Raw genomic sequence first — 18610 nt, forward strand, 5'->3', positions numbered from 1 at the left:
ACTGGCACAATGTTCCCCCTGTTTTGCGAGGTAAAGGGGATTAAAAGTCGTAGAGAGTGATGATACAATGTATGGTAAAGTGTGTTTTCACTAAGATTTGAGAAGCCAACAAAATTAAAAAGCCTGCTGCAGTCTTTCTTTAGGATGTATCGGGACAGAGAAAGGTTGTGCTTCCGAAAGCACTTTTATTCATTTGTATTGTTCATCTTGTATTTCTCCTTGGCTAAGCTTTTAATCAAACATTTAGTGTTATAAGACATCAGATTCAGTGTTTCATCAACTACATTTGAGTTTCCAGTCAATGCTCCATCACACTCATGTTTTTGGACATCATTTAGGAATTCATTTGCCTATTATAACAACTTCAAACAATTCATTCTGTATATCCTTTATAAAGCCTCTTAACCATAATCTCATGTTTTTTAGTTTAATATATAATTAATATGAGCTGCGTAAGAGTCCTTTGGATTTGGTTTTATGAGTTAAATTCTTGCTACCATACAAGCAATAGTTATTTTTATTTATTTTATAATTGACTGAATACAAATACTCACGTACCCTACTGTTATGAGTAGTCATGCATATGACAAGTTATTGGATGAATGTTTTTTGCCCCGTCCACCTGGAAGAAGTGTGTGTTGGTACATATTCATGTTATTTTATGGGTTCACTTTCCCCTTATTTTACATCATGGAATTTTTCTTTGTATTCTCCACAATTTCTCACATCGTTGTCTTTCCCTACTAAAAGCCCATGATGTGGCCGATTGATTAAATTACTTCTGGAAAGCCAAACAGCAGGACTATTTGAATAATGCATCTAATTTTCACAAGTGTCCTTCAGCTTTCCTGTTCCAGATAGAGTTTGTCCTCATGGTTTGACTGACTTTATGAATAAATTATATTCATACATTATTCACAACAGATTTCATGAGCAGATGCGTACTTGGGAGCTTAAAATCATCTTGGTTCCAATCCAATGAAGGGTTTTAGGTGTTTGTAGGCGTGTAGAGACAGCAACCCTGTCTGCTCAAGAGTTACACAAATAAGCTCTAAAATAAAAATCTACAGACAACTCAAATGATTTTATCTGCTTTCTGTTCTACGAATTTCAATAATGACTCCACTATATATAGTATAACGGTTTTGGATTATTGCTTAAAAACGCTTTTGGCACACATACATTTATTATACTTATACATTTTTTTAAACCTACATAATGTTCACAAATGAACACCACTTTTTAAAATATTTTATGTTGAACAACAGAATTTAAATCTCTTAAGCTTGTGTTCACAAAATAACTTATTTAATTTAACATCACCCATTCCAAAAGCCCATTGACATAAACCCACTAAACATTCTGCCTTTGACTTTCTTTGAAAGAAAATGAATTTCACTGCTTTAATACTCCCAAATATCCCTTGCTTCGTCAACCTCCAAATATGTTTCAAACTCACAATCAATGACATCAGAACCTTACTTACAAAAGTCAACCTATTTATGATTTCCATCATCTCTCCCTCTCACATTTTTGTTTAAAAAGGTTTCCAACAAAGTTAAATGACCAGGAAATATCTAAGTGCAAAGTCAATATGTCCTGAACTTTTTGTCATTTTCCACCTTCACTCTCTTTACCGGCTACAAATATGACACCTCTCATGCTTTTCCGCAGTCCGTTGCTCCCACCTAATGATCATCCAGCAACTTTACCGTACAATCCTCATTCTTGACAAACCGTATAGCAACCTGATGGTGATTACTGGAGTTTCTTGATAGATGAGACACTCCTCACAAACTTCAAATGCATCCTTTCCTATTTCAGCCACCTTTATCAAACTTCCTTTTCTGCTCACTGACATCTTCCACTTCACCGGTGGTTAGCCTCTCATGGAAAAGCAATCACCATAAATCCTGATTTCTTTTAGGCTCTGCACTCAACAGTCACACTAGCTCGTATGGATTCCTCTCCACTGCTCCTACAGTCCTAATCAGTTTTTCAAGTAGCGTCACTTAAAACTTTGTTTTCCACCCACTATCTGGCTTTTCCATCTTTTATGTCAGTGGTTCAATGTTCAAGTTATTTACCCCTCTATTACTTCATCTTACTAGCCCCTGCTTAATTTGTAGGATTCTATGAACATAAATTGAAAATATGCTCCAAATAACTACACATATGTACCACACTTAAATCAAATTATCCCTGCACCTGATCTTGATATTGCATCCTCCAAAGACAACAAACTACAACTTAAAAGTCAATACAATTTTCTTCACATTTCAGATTCTGAATCAAATTAAGGTTTATTGCCAAGTCAGTAGTTGACATATCATTTAATACATGAAACCGAAACAAAAATACCAGCAAAATATTTCAAATGCCAAGAAACAGAGTCATATTCAGTGGCTAGAGCACTGTATACTACTGGAACAGTAATATATAACTTAGATTGACAGACTTTACTCAATAATTGTTGGGGCCAATTAGCGCTCTGGGTTTAGAAATAGAACCTATGTTTGCTCACTCGGGTCCAACGGAATGCCTAAACTTTTTTTTTTTAAAGTGTCATTTAGTATGGTGATAGAAGTGGATTCAAGTTAAATAGACAACAGACAGTGGAAAATAAATGGACTAAGGGTTCAACTAGAAAAAAATGGTATCTGACTTTGTCACAAGACGAGCTAAAGTGTACGTCCATTATGTCATCAAACAGCATCTCAGTGGCGTAAAGCGTTGACTTAGCCGCTATAATAATTACTTTTGAACCCCTGATTATAAACATGTTATTGTACTTGGGATTCCGAAATAAAATACAACTCTAAATGATGGCATTTATAAGGGCATGTCTGCTTTGTATTACCAACTTTGTGCTGTAATAAATCAGGAGCTATAAGATGGTGATATCCACAAGAGAACAGTTTCTTACGCCTACAACGTATATATATATATATATATATATATATAAATAATAAATAATAATAATAATAAATAAGCAGCATTTATGATTTCACAACTAACAATGAACGCCAAATGCAGTAACTTTCTATTTTCATTCTGAAAGTATATTTTAAACTCATCACCATGTGAAATGCTGCTCCAGAATCTTTATATATATTCTCCCAGACTTGGCAAAAAACTAATTTATTTTGTGAGCATATCAGGGATATCAGGCGAGTCCTGGCAGGTGAAATCAGCGTCAAAATAAATTAACAGATGAACACCTCTTACACAATTTCCCCAGGCACAGATAATATCAGCATACATTTCATTGTGAAATGGAATCATTTCAGCGACTAGATTGAGTCGCTGTAGGGGAGCTTTAGCAGCAAACTAGCATATTTAGCAGCCAGTAATGTGTTTTATATTATTTTACAGACTAAAGGTGTACCGCTGTTCCCATGCATGGACTGCAGCTGTGTATTCAAGAAGCTAGGCAGTCTGAATGCCCACATCAGCAAGATGCACATCTCTGTGATTGAGGTTCCCTCAGGCACTCCGGTAAGAGAGCAGTATGCAGAACACATGAGCAAATACTCTAGGTTGTTACACTTAATGAGCCCTGCTTCAGTTTAGTATATTCAAGTTTATGTTAATTATTTTGACCCTGCTGAATAAGGTTAATACATTTAACACAGGAACACTTTAGCCAAGTCCATTTAAAATCAGAATCCAGAATCAGGGTATTTGCCAAGTTGGTTTAACCATGGCAGGAATTTTCTTAGTGTATAATGGTTATATAATTAGTGCTGTGCAACGATTACAGCTTTGAATCGCAATTAATCACATGATTTTCTGCGATTATTTGCATTGATATATGAGTATAAGTTCAGCTATATGAACAAAAGTGCAATAACATCTGGTTTGCAAACACTAAAAAGGTGCTTTTTAACAGCAGTATTCCCTTTACACAGTAGCAGTTAAAATATGTGTTGTAAATCTGAACTTCAACATTAATTAATGTAATCAATCAAATATAAAACAAAAACTATTTGCCACTGCCAGGGCATTAACGTTTTATATAGTTTGTTATAAACAAGTTACCCTCAGAGTCCAGAGATAAGAAAATTAATCTTTGGAGTTCTATGAACTCTGCCATCTGAGGGAAATTTAAAATGTCCATTTAAGAGTTTGGTACCTTTGCAAATACTAATTTTAATAATTACTAACGCGTTAACTTGCCCAGCCCTTGTAATAATCCAATGAAAACATACTCTTGCAAGATTCTTTACATACACATAGCTATTGTTTTTATTTATTTCACGGTCCTTGATGCAGGATTGATCAAAGTGTCAATGATTCACACTGATGTAGACACTAATTGCGTCATTCTTCAATCACGTCCTCTGTTTGTACATTTATACTACAGAGAGACCCTTCTAATTACTATCAGCTCTCAAACCTGTCCTGATTTTGTGAAAGGCTCTTTGTCATTTTGCCAAAATCTCACTTCATTCCTCTTCTTCTCGTCCCTCAGGAGACAGAGAGCACGGGTCAGGGTCCCGGGGGGTCGGAGGCCGGCGAGGGGGTGACAGATGTCATCCAGCAACTCCTAGAGCTGTCTGAGCAGGTCAGCGGTGACGCAGCGCAGTCCCAGCCTACAGAGCCAGCTATCGCCATGGAAACTGCCATTAACCAGGACATCCTGCAGGTGAGCAAAGCACATTCAACAACACTAAATAAATTGGGTGATAAGGACAAATAAAGCGTACCTACAAAACAAAAACATAACACAAAAACACAATATCAACATAGTACTTAGTATAGTACGGGTGTAATGATATACTGTCTAATCTCGAAATCCGAGAAAAAAGTCAGGATCCTTGGATTAAGTCAGAAAATTCCATCTCCGGTTTAAAGCTCAGAATGTTATCTCAGTATGCTGACTTTAATCCGAGAAAGATATATAACATTATATATTACATCTGTTATTTGATTTGAGATTAAACTCATATTTGATTTTAGTATGGACTGGTGCCTTCCTTTCTGTGTGTGTCTAAGCATACACACCAACAGCTCCACACACCAGCAGCTCTTTAGACCTCACAAAGTTACTGAATCTATTTATGCGGAAAGGATACGGAGGGAAATCGGAAGACCCACAGTGGGAATATATTTGGCCACAGAATGAGATGAAAAGATGAAACATTTCTCAAAAAGGTCCATGAATTGATGTTTGCTTGAAACCAAATGATGTGCTCTTTCAAGTCCCCTTCCTTTTAGACGGAATGGCAGGATTCTGGTGCTTGTCGAAAAATAGTCCCTCCCTAGGGGAAAGAGAACCTTTATAACTGAGCACTACTGGAGAGTTTAATAGAGCCTATGCTTTCATCACAGGAGGGTGTGATTATGATCGAGCTTTGCCACATTATTTCAAGCCAAACCTCGAATGGTTGGATCTATAAAAGCGAAGAGGAAAAGATACTTAGCCAACTGTGTCTCCCTCTCCCCTCATACATAAACTGAATTGTCCCCCTGGTATAGTGCCTACATTAAGTACTAGTTAAAAATGAAACCAAACTTTTTTTATGGTCAGTTTTCTGACCCACTATACAAAGACTAAATTGTGCCCTGCAACATGCCACACACTAATACAGACATAACAACACATTCAAATTGAAAGGCTTTATACATCTAGCACCAGACACTTCAACTACGCTGCTATAGACAATCATTTGCACTAGTGTACATACGTGACTGTTATTTTTGTATATATTGACTGATTGCTTTTATATTTTTGATTGTTTATTGATGCCTCTTAATGTGGTCATTTGTATACATGTGTCTATGTTTGATTATGTAGGTATTTTCTTTATATTTAACCTTTATTCCACTGGATTTTGAGAAAGAGACATGCATTATGTGTTTGCTTATTTATATAATATGTTAATCTACTTCTTTTATTTTTAACTTTTATTGGCACTTTCCCTTTGCTATAACAATGTACATTTCCCCACTGTGGGACTAATAAAGGATTTCTGATGTAGTTAAGGCTTATTTTTAGCCAAGATGAAGGAAATACTTTGCAAACCATACAGGCTGGTAAAAAGGCCTGCTGGAGATTATTATTCTTTGAGTGATGAGGTGTAGTAAAATATTTGGAAACATTCGATTGTAGGATTTGACCCGCCTTTCCCTAAATGTAGATTGTCTACCATGAAGGCTTTTTAATCTGTGGTGTTTGAGCAGCTTTTCTTATGTTCCTTTTTTGTAGCAAGCTCTGGAGAACAGCGGGCTGAGTGTGGTCCAGCCGCAGAGCAACGCCACATCCAGAGAGTCGCAGAACCACAGCATGGAGAGCCGAACCGGAGAAAGCAAGAGAGTTCAGATTCATGACAAACCATTCAGGGAAAAGAAAAGGAGCATTTTCAAGAAACCTATACAAATGCCAGGTAGGAGCGGCATTACACGATATTCACACAAGCATCCTATCCCAAACTTGTCAACTCAAATGAGATTTTACATATTGTTGAAGTTCAGTAGGTTTGTAGTTGCCTTTTAGTAAAATGATTAATAATTCTAATAAGAATTTTAAGTTAGATAACCATCAAATTAATTCAGTTATTTATAAATAAATATGTTGAACATTTGCAGATCGAGTAAGATGTGCTTGTATTATCAGACTTTGTTGTAATTATGAAAGGAAATCGCTGCAAAAGGACTTAATTTACTTGTTTTACTATTGTTCAAAAATGCAATTTAAACTGTCCTCAAGTTAAGGCTGGCGGACCCTTTTTCATTATTATTTTTTCCTTCTTTTTCTTGAAGTTCTTTGCATGAAAAAGCATTTTTTATCGTCCTTGTTAATTTTCTTTCTCAGAAAATCTGTCATTTTATTTACCAACCTTGTATAAACTTGGTGATAAATAAATGAGAAAGATGATTGATAATATCATAATTAAAAAAGCTTTCAGATCCCGCCGCGAGCTGTTGATGTGACAGAAAAAAACATGTCTGCTTCCCCCTGCTTTCCCTTCCAGGCTCCATCAGAGAGGAGAACGGCGTCCGCTGGCACGGCTGCCCTTACTGCTCCAAGGAGTTCAAGAAGCCCAGCGACCTTGTCCGCCACATCCGCATCCACACTCACGAGAAGCCTTTCAAGTGCAAACAGTGCTTCAGAGCTTTCGCTGTCAAGAGTACCCTCACAGCACATATGAAAACGCACACAGGCGTCAAGGCCTTTGAGTGTCATTGCTGCCTCAAGTGCTTTTCAACTTCTGGCAGCATGAAGGTACACATGCGTCTGCATACAGGTGAGAAGCAGATGCACTTCATGAAAGGGTTACACATGAAGCCAAACTAATGAAAATCAACATTTATTGGCTTATTCCTTTGCTGCATCTGAATACCAAACATAATTTGTATGCACTTAAGTAGAAAAGAGGACATCCATCCATCCATGCATCCATGCATCCATGCATCCATCCATCCATCCATCCATCTTCTCCCGCTTATCCGTCAGGGTCACGGACGTAACAGCTCCAGCAGAGAGCCCCAAACTTCTCTTTCTCTGGCCACATCAGCAAGCTCTGACTGGGGGATTCCAAGGCGCTCCCAGGCCAACGAAGATATATAATACCTCCACCTGGTCCTAGGGCTACCCCTCGGCCTCTTCCCAGCTGGACGTGCCTGTAACACCTCCCTAGGGAGGCGCCCAGGTGGCATCCTCGCCGCTTGTGTCCGCAATCTCGTTCTTTCGGTCATGACCCATCCTTCATGACCATAGGCGAGGGTAGGAATGAAAATGGCTTTGCCTTCTGGCTCAGCTCTCTTTTCGTCACAATGGTGCGGTAAAGCGACTGCAGTACCGCTCCCGCTGCTCCGATTCTCCGGCTCATCTCACTTTCCATTGTTCCCTCACTCGAGAACAAGAACCCGAGATACTTGAACTCCTTCACTTGGGGTAAGGCTTCATTCCCTACCTGGAGTGGACAGTCCATCGGTTTCCTGCTGAGAACCATGGCCTCAGATTTGGAGGTGCTGATCCTCATCCCAGCCGCTTCACACTTGGCCGCAAACCAATCCAGTGAGTGCTGAAGGTCACAGACCGATGAAGCCATTAGGACCATATCATCTGCAAAAAGCAGTGATGCAATCCTTAGCCCACCGAACTGCAGACCCCCTCCCCCACGACTACGCCTCGAAATCCTGTCCATGAATATCACAAACAGGATTGGTGACAAAGCGCAGCCCTGGCGGAGGCCAACCCTCACCGGAAATCGGTCTGACGTGCTGCCGAGGACCCGGACACAGCTCTCGCTTTGGGAGTACAGAGATTGGATGGCCCTGAGTAGACTCCCTCACCCCATACTCCTGCAGCACCTCCCACAGTATCTCCCTGGGAACCCGGTCATACGCCTTCTCCAAATCCACAAAGCACATGAGCGTGGAAAGCGCCCAGGCCCCCTCCAGGATCCTTGCGAGAGTAAAAAGCTGGTCCGTCGCTCCACGACCAGGACGAAATCTGCATTGTTCCTCCTCAATCTGAGGTTTGACAATAGGCCGGACCCTCCTTTCCAGCACCTTAGAGTACATTTTCCCGGGGAGGCTGAGTAATGTGATGCCTCTGTAATTGGCACACACCCTCTGATCCCCCTTTTTAAAAAGAGGACATACATATGCTTTCAAAATAATGATTCTAGGCAGCCTCTTATAATTTAGTAATCAGCTATATGGTATAATACATCCTGCAGAGAACGACAAGAGCTGCTAGAGCAGTGTACATATAGTGGTGCTGCTACAGCCAGATCCCGCATTTGCACTTTTGTGTTTGCTATCATCGTGAATTTACCTCTAATTAGCTAGATTAACCTAAACAAGCATCCCCATGGACATGAAATGTCAGCGTTAGTATGGAGTAACAGAACTGTAACACTTTAATTATTATGTGCGTCTGTTCATTAGTTTTTGTCTCTTATTGCTATGTTATAGCACGTTTCTATGTTAGGTGTTACTTTTGGTCATGTGTTAGCTCTAAGCTTAGACTTGTGTTAATGCTCTCAGCTGTGTTTCTCACTAAGGTTTGTTCTTACACAGTTTTGTCACTTTTCCTTGTGTTGTAATTTCATGAATATATATATATACATGTATATATATACATGTATATATATATATATATATATATATATATATACATATATTGTCTCCTGCTTACAGCAAGGCTTTGTAACCTTTTGCAGACAAATATTTAATAAAATGACATGAGCTTGCTTACATTTTTGTTTATGTGTGAGTTTTATGTTATTTAAATAGTTCTTCTTAGGATAGCAAATTCTAATATATATGCGTGAATTGTAGTTTATATATACAGATCAGAATCAGTCCAATTCTCTAAATACTAATTCTCCAAAAGTGCTTTTTTTCTTCCTAAGGTGTGCGTCCTTTCCCTTGCCCTCACTGTGACAAGATCTTCCGCACATCGGGCCACAGGAAAACACACATTGCTTCTCACTTCAAAAGTTCGCAGCAAAAGAAGCACAAGTTCCCCCGCAAAGCCAACAAAGCCAAAGTGTCTAAGAGTAACCTACCTCTTCCTGACATTCCCCTGCAGGAACCCATCCTCATCACTGACTTTGGTAAAATGTTTAACTTAATATGTTCACAAACTTTAATTGTTCTTGAAAAAAAGTTGAACGCATGTTCTGTTGTTCCGTGGTTCTGGCACAAAACTAAATGTCTTTTTCAAATGGAACCCATGTTGCTTTACAGGCCTCATCCCATCCCAAAACCCCCGTTTGGCCTTCCAACAATACCTTGAGGTGGTGGGCAGTGACCGGCCATACAAGTGCCAGTTCTGTAATAAGGCCTACAAGAAATCAAGCCATCTGAAACAGCATGTCAGGTAAAGCTCCTTGAATAACATTGCTTGTCCAATACAGAATTTAAAATACAAGTATTTTATTGGCTCATTTTCCTGATAGTTGGTACAGTTCCTTTGTATTCAGTATCATATTGAATGAGACCATTTTTCTGAAAAAAGAAAGTGCCTTCTATTTAGCTTAAATGGCGACCATTAAGAGTAAGAATAAAAAGAAAACAGCGAAGACTCTAGTTGAAAGATAACAGTGCCAATCAATGTGGTTTTAGTGGAGGATGTGACTTGGTAAAAGCATTTATAAAGAGAAAAGAAGGGGCCCAATGACTATCCTTTTATCACCCCAGGTCTCATACAGGAGAAAGGCCCTACAAGTGTGTGCAGTGCAGTCGTGGTTTTGCCTCCTCGGGAGTCCTCAAGGCTCACATCAGGACCCACTCTGGTTTAAAGGCTTACAAGTGCCTGATGTGCGACACCACATTCACCACCAGTGGCAGCCTGCGACGCCACATGACCACCCACAGTGACCTACGACCCTACATGTGCCCATACTGCCAGAAGACCTTCAAGTCATCACCCAACTGCAGGAAGCACATGAAGACACACAGGTTTGGGCTTTGTCCTTACAGTCTTGCTATTTGTTCTTTTATTTAAAAAAATACATTGAACTAGGAGCATTTCTTGACAAGGAAGTCCCCATACAAACATAATAACACACCAATAGATAGAACCTTAAATTCTGCCTTTTTTGTTCTGCCAAACCAGGTATGAATTGGCCCAGCAGCTGCAGCCTGGGTCAACAGATGACCACTTAGGAGGGGGCACAGTGGCCCATGAAATGCAGGTGGAAATAGAGGGAGACTCCCTCCATCAACCATCTGCTATCTCAGCAGAGCAGCAAAGTATGCTGGGACTGGGCCAGACAGAGGTGGTGAATGGAAGTCAAGAAGTGACCTTGGAGGCACCCCTGACTGACCAGACCCTCGTACAAGCAGAAGGTAAGCAGACACCGGGCCAAAGGGCTGGCCCGGAGTGGCACATCCCTGTCTGTATGGACTAACTGTTACCTTGCCTTTTGGAAAACCAATTAAATGTGTAATAAGAGACAAAACAAGTACATAGATGTGCAAAATGGCTGTTAAGGGACGGGAAAAAAACTACAAAGTGATGAAAATGTTGGTTTATCCGGTGCAAAAAACAACTACATAGAAATGTAGAAGATGCAAATGACCATATAGAGATAGGAGGCCCCTCATTTGGCCCTAACAGTGACCTTTTATAAGAATGCACAATTATTTCTTTGGATCAGAGGTTCATTTAGGGGCATTGCATAAAGCACATAGAAGTAAGTATTTACTGTCAGAACACAGCACATACGCGCTTCAGTTTCCATGGTTTCTCTTATATCACATCTCTGAAAATAGTCCTCATTGTCCTTCAGAACCAATCCTGATTTCAGAAAACTTCATCGTTTTTATATATGTCTTGTTGCCTGTTCTGAATTGACTCCTCTAAAAAGAGTCAGGTCAGTACTCCTGACCTCAGATATCTATGTTTAATGTTTTTTTAATAATAATATAGACTGCAATTTACACTCCATATACGTTTTAGATAAAGGAGAGTGGTTGGTATTTATTGTTCACAAAACCTGGACCTATGGCATTAGTTAATCTTAATCTAAATTAAGCCTTCACTTTATAATAAATGATGTTTTCATTTAAATAATGGACCCCTTTTTATTTTACAGTTGTAATGACAATGCATGATGGATTATGTAATTAATTTAAGCGATTATTTACATGTGAGTCATTGTTTTTAGGGATAATGACTTGTGGAGGTAAAGTGGGTAAAAATCACCGAGGTTGAGAAAAATAAGAGTATTATGACCAGAATAATTGAATTTACAGAGTTAAGATGCCCTTCTATCCATCTTAATCGTTTTAGACTGACCTGTGTCTCTTTTTTTTCTGTTGACAGACTCGTATGTGACCACCCAACATGCTTTGCCTCAAAACATCAGCCAGTTTGAGACACCAGCACTTCCTCAGCCTTCTTTTGACCAGCAAGGTCTATCACAAGGTACGAACTGATGTAACCTGTCTCACTGATTTCCCTCATGCATGCTTTCCCCCCTCAGAGAATACATTTTTAATTGGTGATGTCTGTAATGCATGAAAATAGACCTTCAAATATGTGTTCATAAGATAAGATAAGATGGGCCTTTGTTTATCTCTGTGGGGAAATTCAGGAGTTTAAAACGGCAATAGAGTGAGGAAGAACAGGACAGTACAGATTCACACCAGGATAATACAATTAAAAATAACATTTTAGAAGAAACTGTTAAAACGAGATATCAAAACAAGGTAAAACGTTGATGAGTTTAATGAATATATACATATTTGAGTTTGGATTGTTTTAATATTTACATTTATGTGTCCAGATGAAAGTGCAGGTCAAAGTCATTTTTACAAACAGTGCATATTTAATGTACGTACATAACGGGTTACATTGAATGGGTTACATGGTTAGCCCTTTTTTGTGCAGCCTGATGGCTACAGGCATAAAGGATTGTCCGAGGCGCTTTGTGCTGTGCCGAGGAGGGGGGAGTCTGAACGTGCTCCTCATCTTACTGAGCTCTGCATGGAGGGGGTTGGAGGGGTTCTCAAGGGACAATCTCTTATGTAGGAAAATGGAGTAAAACACATTTAGGTGACTTGTGCAACCCCCGTTTTCATAGGAGCATGAATGAGATGTTCACATTGAAACATGCTATGAAAGGTCCTCTGTTGTGCAAAATGCACTTTTTGCTGTCTTTTATACATAAATATGTGTCCCCAGTTTGTAAGTAGACTCACAAAATGTCAGAAAATGCAACCCTCTCTCTTTTCCTCCTAACCCACATCTCTAAAAACGGGGTCACAAACGAGCTGATCCAGATTTGCTTCGGTTATGATGTCATATCGCAAATGTAGGCTGGCTTTACGCTGAACTCCTGGAAACTTCCCGCCCACGTGACACGACTGTATATTGCGGACGATAGGTTGGGAACCTATCGTCCGCAATATACAGTCGCGAGCTGAATCCCCTCCGCAGCACCTCTGTGTGTTCAGCAGGATGTCTGCAGGAGGGACTTAGAGTTATTGTATATATAATACATATAATGTCACTGTTTTAGTGGTAAACACTGAGAAGTGTTTCAGAAATAATGCTTGATGTGGTGTTCAGCTCAGCTGAAATTTAAAGTGACAGTCACAGAATCAGCACTTCAGGAACAGGGCTGAAATAGAGGGGTATGAGGCATGCTGCAATGGGTGATCTGTTTGGTATTTTGAGCAAAACATTTCACAGACATGTTTTGTATAGATAATGCCCTACAATATATTGTTGAAATATAGCATAATAGGAGACCTTTGATGAGAACTGTGCATACTGTCATCTCTCATTGTGTAAAACAAAGGTTTCTGATTGAAAAGCGACTAGCCAATGAGCTGTAGAAAGTCCCTTTCCATTCCAGTGAGTTCCCCTCAGTGTTTTTTTCAATTAAAAGTTAATTGCAATGTGCAAAATGGCCTCAACGACTTTAGTAATAACACTTTTTAATTTAGATTATAATTAGAAAGACATCAAACATTGTTGATGGATTACATTTACTGTCAGTATCAAAGGAGAAATCCGCTGATAGGTGTCAGGAAAAAAAATTACTTTACAGTTAATTTTGTGAAAGAGTTAGATGCTAATAGCCTTTCTTGTACACGTCCCAGTACTCTAGCGCAATGACAATAAAGTTACATCTGTTCTAATCTGATTAAAATAAACAAAGAGATATAGAGGCACTTTCCCTGATGTTTTATGTTCTTTCTTCTCTTTCCATTGTGTAACTCTTAATCCAGTGTAGGGCTCTCAAACATATGGTTGCTACTTTTATTCGCAAAACTAACTCACAGAGTTCCCACCATGCCAACTGACTGTTTTGGCAGCCTGGATTCTGTTGATGAGAACAGTGGGCATCATCGCACACTGACAGCAAACATCTGTCTGGCAGATCCATCTTTCCTGCTCTCTCCTGGGGCACTACAACCTTTTTATCTGTCCAGAGCAGACCGGGTAGTTCATCATTCTCATATGGCCTCGAGGGCTATCAAATTTTCAAGTGCACAAAGCACATGTGCCTGGGCAGGAGGGCTCTTGAGCTCCTGATCCAATTTTAACCCCTGGTTTACCACTGCCTTGTATAAAGCATTATTATGTAGTTTTTAAGTAGGGAAGCCTGTCGGGGACATTTCTTAGAATTAATGTGTGAAATACAAAATAAGATGATAGTTTTCGGGTTTACATTATCGTTCCGATGGCCTTCCATAGTTTGTCTTAATTGGTTATATCGACCCCTTTGGTGTCATGTGCCTAGTGTCGATATTTCACATGTGTAATTGCAAAGTTTAAAGGCTGAACCCTTTTGAAATATCATTCAATTAAAAAGGTAATTGCCATTTTGTTCTTCAATAAATTCTTCCATGAGATTTGATGTATGGCTCAAGAGACTGATCATTAGTTTCTACTCCCTTCAGGCTTCACCATCACTGAATCGAGCTACAGTCAGTCCCAGTTCTCCACCGTCCAGCAGTTGCAGGACTCCAGCACCCTGGAGTCTCAGGCCCTGTCATCCAGCTATCACCCCCCCAACCTGCTCCACGTTTCCAGTGCTGAAGTGGTGAGTCCTGGGCCTACACCCACGTAGCCCTTACACTTACCTGGACTTAGAAAACTGATCAATTCACAGTGTCAGACTTATAGTTAAATGTACAGTTTATTTTAGAACATCTTGGGTGGTATTGAGCAGTACATAACTACTGATTTGCACTTGTTTTTTGTATGCTCCAGTAGGACAAGAATATTGATATCCCTCATATCTGTGGGCTAAGTACAATATTGGAGATAGGGATTAGTTAACTTAGCTTAGCATACAAATTTACAACTGGGGAAAAGTGCTACCTCAAATGATTTAGATTAAAAATAAGCCTTCATAATTTGTATCCCTGAAATGGTGTTATTGTTTCTCACTGTAATGTGCATTCATATTATATAATACACTTTGCTAAAACTGACCAAAATTCAATTCTTGCCTAATATTATAAACCGCATTGATGTCGGATTGAGTATTTTCCAAAATGTTTAAATAACCATTTGAAGACATATCTTAAGCAAACATGACACACTTGGAACTAATATCGCCTCCTAAACATATTTCTCTTTGCATTGTTGATTTATCTTGTACTATCTAGACAAATGGACTTCTTCAGCAGAGCACTCAGGATGAGCTTCAGCTGAGCACTGAAACACAGGACTACCAGGATGACAGCGAGGACAACAGCAAGAGAGCCTACAGGTTTGCTTCGGACTTATTTTTTTCTACGACCTCTTCCAATTTCTTTTTCCAACCTTTTCGAAAAGCAACAGGAAGGATAAAAAAGAGATTCCTCTGCCAGCTATGCCCACTTTAATTTCCTCAAAGGAACTGTTATCTTATTTGCTTACTGATCCCTTTAGACACATTATAGATTTACAGTATGACATTATTAAACTGTGATCCCTAGGTGCCAAGCCAGTGATATACTTGCTTTGACTACGCATCTGCAGGATGGCTGCATGCGTTTGCTTGGAGCGTTGGTTTATACGTCCTCAGAAATGAACGCTACAGGTGATCACACATACTGTAATCTGTAGTGCATTATGTTGATGTTACATGATCAGCAGCGACAACAATGGCAGAAATTTTGGAAGAAACACAATAGATGCTTCTACTGGCACTGTGGGATGACTGGTTATCAAAAAAAGCTGTCAGTATGATAAATGACATTTTATGATTGGACATAAAGGTCTTAAAATGCAAGCAAATTGTGTGGATGGTGGCGATAGTGTGTTTACCCTAAGATTTTTTTTTATTATCAATACCCAGTTGACTGAGAACCATTTTTCACAAAATAATACTTTATCTTTGTTGTTTAAATCATGCAAAACTGGAAGTCATGCATGGTACAAGTTTTCTGGTGTGTCATTCAGTGGAATCCTCGAATAACACTCCGCATCTATGTGGACATTTCTGTTAGGAAGCCGGCTTTCTATATGTGGTTAAAAAAAGCAAGCATATGTTCGGCGCAAGTCCAGCATTTACTGCGCCATTGAAGAATACTGCTTTTTGTCATGCTGAAAAGAGAATCTCTTCCTATTCTGATCGTGTTTACGCTTCCCTCAGAGTACCCTGATTCTCACAGGTCATCAAGCCTCCTTATGCCTTGATGCTTTTCTACGTGGTGCAACCATGCCATGCAAAAGTACCGTAGTTTTCACCAAAGCTCTTGCCATTCGGGCCCAAAGAGTTCAATTATGTCTCTCCAAACCAGAACATCGTTTTCAACATGCTCTCAGACTACTTTGAGAGCAGTTCAGTAAACTCCGGGTTATCCAGGAGAGGCACTCATTTCACCATTTAAGCCTGATTGCACTGCAATAGTATTCTGTGTGATGGTCCCATATCTGGACATAGAATCAGCTTGTCTCTTCTTGTATCTTGGTCACGACCAAACAACCCTTTTTGCTAGATGATTGGCATTTGCTAATTATATTCCCCAATTGCCATTTTTATGTTCTACACATCTACTGTCGTATAATAAAAATCCACTGCTTTCGACAGCACCTGGGCATCAAAAGCTATTTTTATTAAATGTTTTAGAACTTTAAGGTTTGGATAATTTGAAGGTTCTCGCAGTGTTGGAGCTAAATATTGCTTTATATTATTTAATAGTTTAACATTTATTTTCTGGCTGTTTTTGTTTAGAGTGATTATATTCTCATTATTATTATCATCATCATCATCATCATCATCATCATCATCATCATTATTATGTGTTATTATTGAAGTGAGTTAGAGTAGTTTTTTATGCTTTTATTTTGAAGGCATGTTTGGGCACTGGGTGATAAGGGCTCCTGGTGTATTTGTATATATTGGAGACAGGTGGTGGTGAGAGTAGAGCACTGGTAGGCACATGTTTGTTTACCAGGGTTTTTAAAGCCACAATGATAGTCTTGGGAAAGGCTTAAGGAAATGAATCGACAGTAAACTGTGTTCATTGAACTATGGTTATGGAAATAAATTTGAGTGGACGACCCGGGGGCAAGGCAGAGGCCGTGAGGCTCCAGAAACAGGGGCGTAGGTCACGGCGAGGGAGCACTGGGGGCCGGAGACAGGGGCGAAGGCCGAGGCTAGGGAACTCTGGGGGACAGAGACAGGGGTGAAGACAGGGCCGGCGCCCGATTGACCCCCATCAGAACAGGTGATGGCAGGACCCCAAACGGAGCAGAAACGGTTGTTGGCGGGACCCCCATCGGAACAGGTGAAGGCGGGGCCCCCCTAAGGCGCAGGATCAGGTGTTGGCGGGACCCCCATCGGAACAGGTGACGGTGGGACCCCCAACGGGAACGGAGCAAGTGTGGCCAGAGACGACAGGACAGGCGGGGCCGGAGTCGAGGCCGGAGTCGAGGCCGGAGTCGACTGAACAGGCCAGGCCGGAGACGAGAAGACAAGCGGCTGGAGTCGACTGGACAGGCCAGGCCAGAGACGACAGGACAGGCGTTGCCAGAGTCGACAGGACAGGCCGGGCCGGAGTCGACTGGAAAGGCCAGGCCGGAGTCGACTGGACAGGCCAGGCCGAAGTCGACTCCGGCCTGGCCTGTCCAGTCGACTCCAGCCGCTTGTCTTCTCGTCTCCGGAACGCAGCTGGAAACATGACTGGTAGGGCCGAAATTTGAGCCGGAAGCTTGGCTGCAGGAGGCTTGGCTGCAGCTTGAGCCGGAAGCGTCACTGCTGTGACCTGAGGTTTCAGGATGGGGTGCAGGCTTTCTGGGGAAGTGACAAATGTCCTTAAATATTCCGGCAGTGAGCTAACGAACCATGGCTTCTCTGCCACTTCCCGGCGTGCAAGAAGGAGAGCTGCATCTTGAGCCTCTTTAGAAACTGCTTTCCTCCATTCTCCCAAAACACACAAAATTTGGTATGAAAACTAGCGCATCGTCCAAACATACTGCTGGGTCCATCCTTGGTTCGGTCGTACTGTCAGGGTTTGGGAAACAGGACCCAAGTGCAGTAAAATGAATGTGAGGCAGGTATGGGTCCAAAAAAAAGGCGAGCTTTATTTAAATTAAAGCTGTACGTTCAACCAAAAAATAACCACACCAACACTAACCAGGGGATACAGGGACACTGGGAACAGGAGCAGACAGGCGGACGGGCAGGAACAGGCAGGTAACATGTACAACATCAGGGAAGAAATTACGACGACCGAACAAGAGACAAAAGGGGAACCAAGACTAAATACACAAGGCTAAACACCAAGCAACACACAGCTGGAGAGGGGAGGAGAAACACAGGGGCAACAGGTGAACACAATGACACAATCAGGGGAAGGAGGGACACTAAAGACAGGGAGTGAAACTCATCACTCAAGAGGGGAAAACATTTCAAAATAAAACACACAACACAAAGACATGACAGACACGAAACCAGGATCATGACATATAATGTAAGATTCTAGCAAAGACCTAGTGAAAATTAGTCTGTGATCATTGGTCTACCTAATTGCAGTCACAGCATGTCTAAACAGTATCTAAATAATGATCTTGAACAGGTACGCACAAATACTTTTTGCCGGTGTTCTCATTTTGTTTTGATGATAGCAGATCTGACCCTCATGAACTCTATCTAAGATACACCAAATAACTGTTTTTAGTTTTCCCTGATATCAGAGA

The 18610-nt window shown here is 40.5% G+C and overlaps 1 protein-coding gene across 3 annotated transcripts in view; it reads left to right on the forward strand.

Moving 5' to 3' along the window:
• Positions 1 to 18610, forward strand: part of LOC134862353 (zinc finger protein 236-like) — a 60217-nt gene that overhangs the window by 13746 nt on the left and 27861 nt on the right. For 2 of the 3 annotated variants that reach the window (XM_063880230.1, XM_063880232.1), the window contains exons 7-17: positions 3376 to 3498; positions 4475 to 4648; positions 6212 to 6389; positions 6978 to 7250; positions 9369 to 9572; positions 9706 to 9838; positions 10159 to 10419; positions 10577 to 10809; positions 11789 to 11890; positions 14377 to 14519; positions 15091 to 15194. In XM_063880230.1, coding sequence (XP_063736300.1) covers positions 3376 to 3498; positions 4475 to 4648; positions 6212 to 6389; positions 6978 to 7250; positions 9369 to 9572; positions 9706 to 9838; positions 10159 to 10419; positions 10577 to 10809; positions 11789 to 11890; positions 14377 to 14519; positions 15091 to 15194 — 1928 coding nt within the window. The remainder of the gene's footprint in view (positions 1 to 3375; positions 3499 to 4474; positions 4649 to 6211; positions 6390 to 6977; positions 7251 to 9368; positions 9573 to 9705; positions 9839 to 10158; positions 10420 to 10576; positions 10810 to 11788; positions 11891 to 14376; positions 14520 to 15090; positions 15195 to 18610) is intronic. The other variant, XM_063880231.1, reaches the window with a different exon arrangement.

Source organism: Eleginops maclovinus, chromosome 3 (assembly GCF_036324505.1).
Source record: "Eleginops maclovinus isolate JMC-PN-2008 ecotype Puerto Natales chromosome 3, JC_Emac_rtc_rv5, whole genome shotgun sequence".
NCBI lineage: Eukaryota > Metazoa > Chordata > Actinopteri > Perciformes > Eleginopidae > Eleginops > Eleginops maclovinus.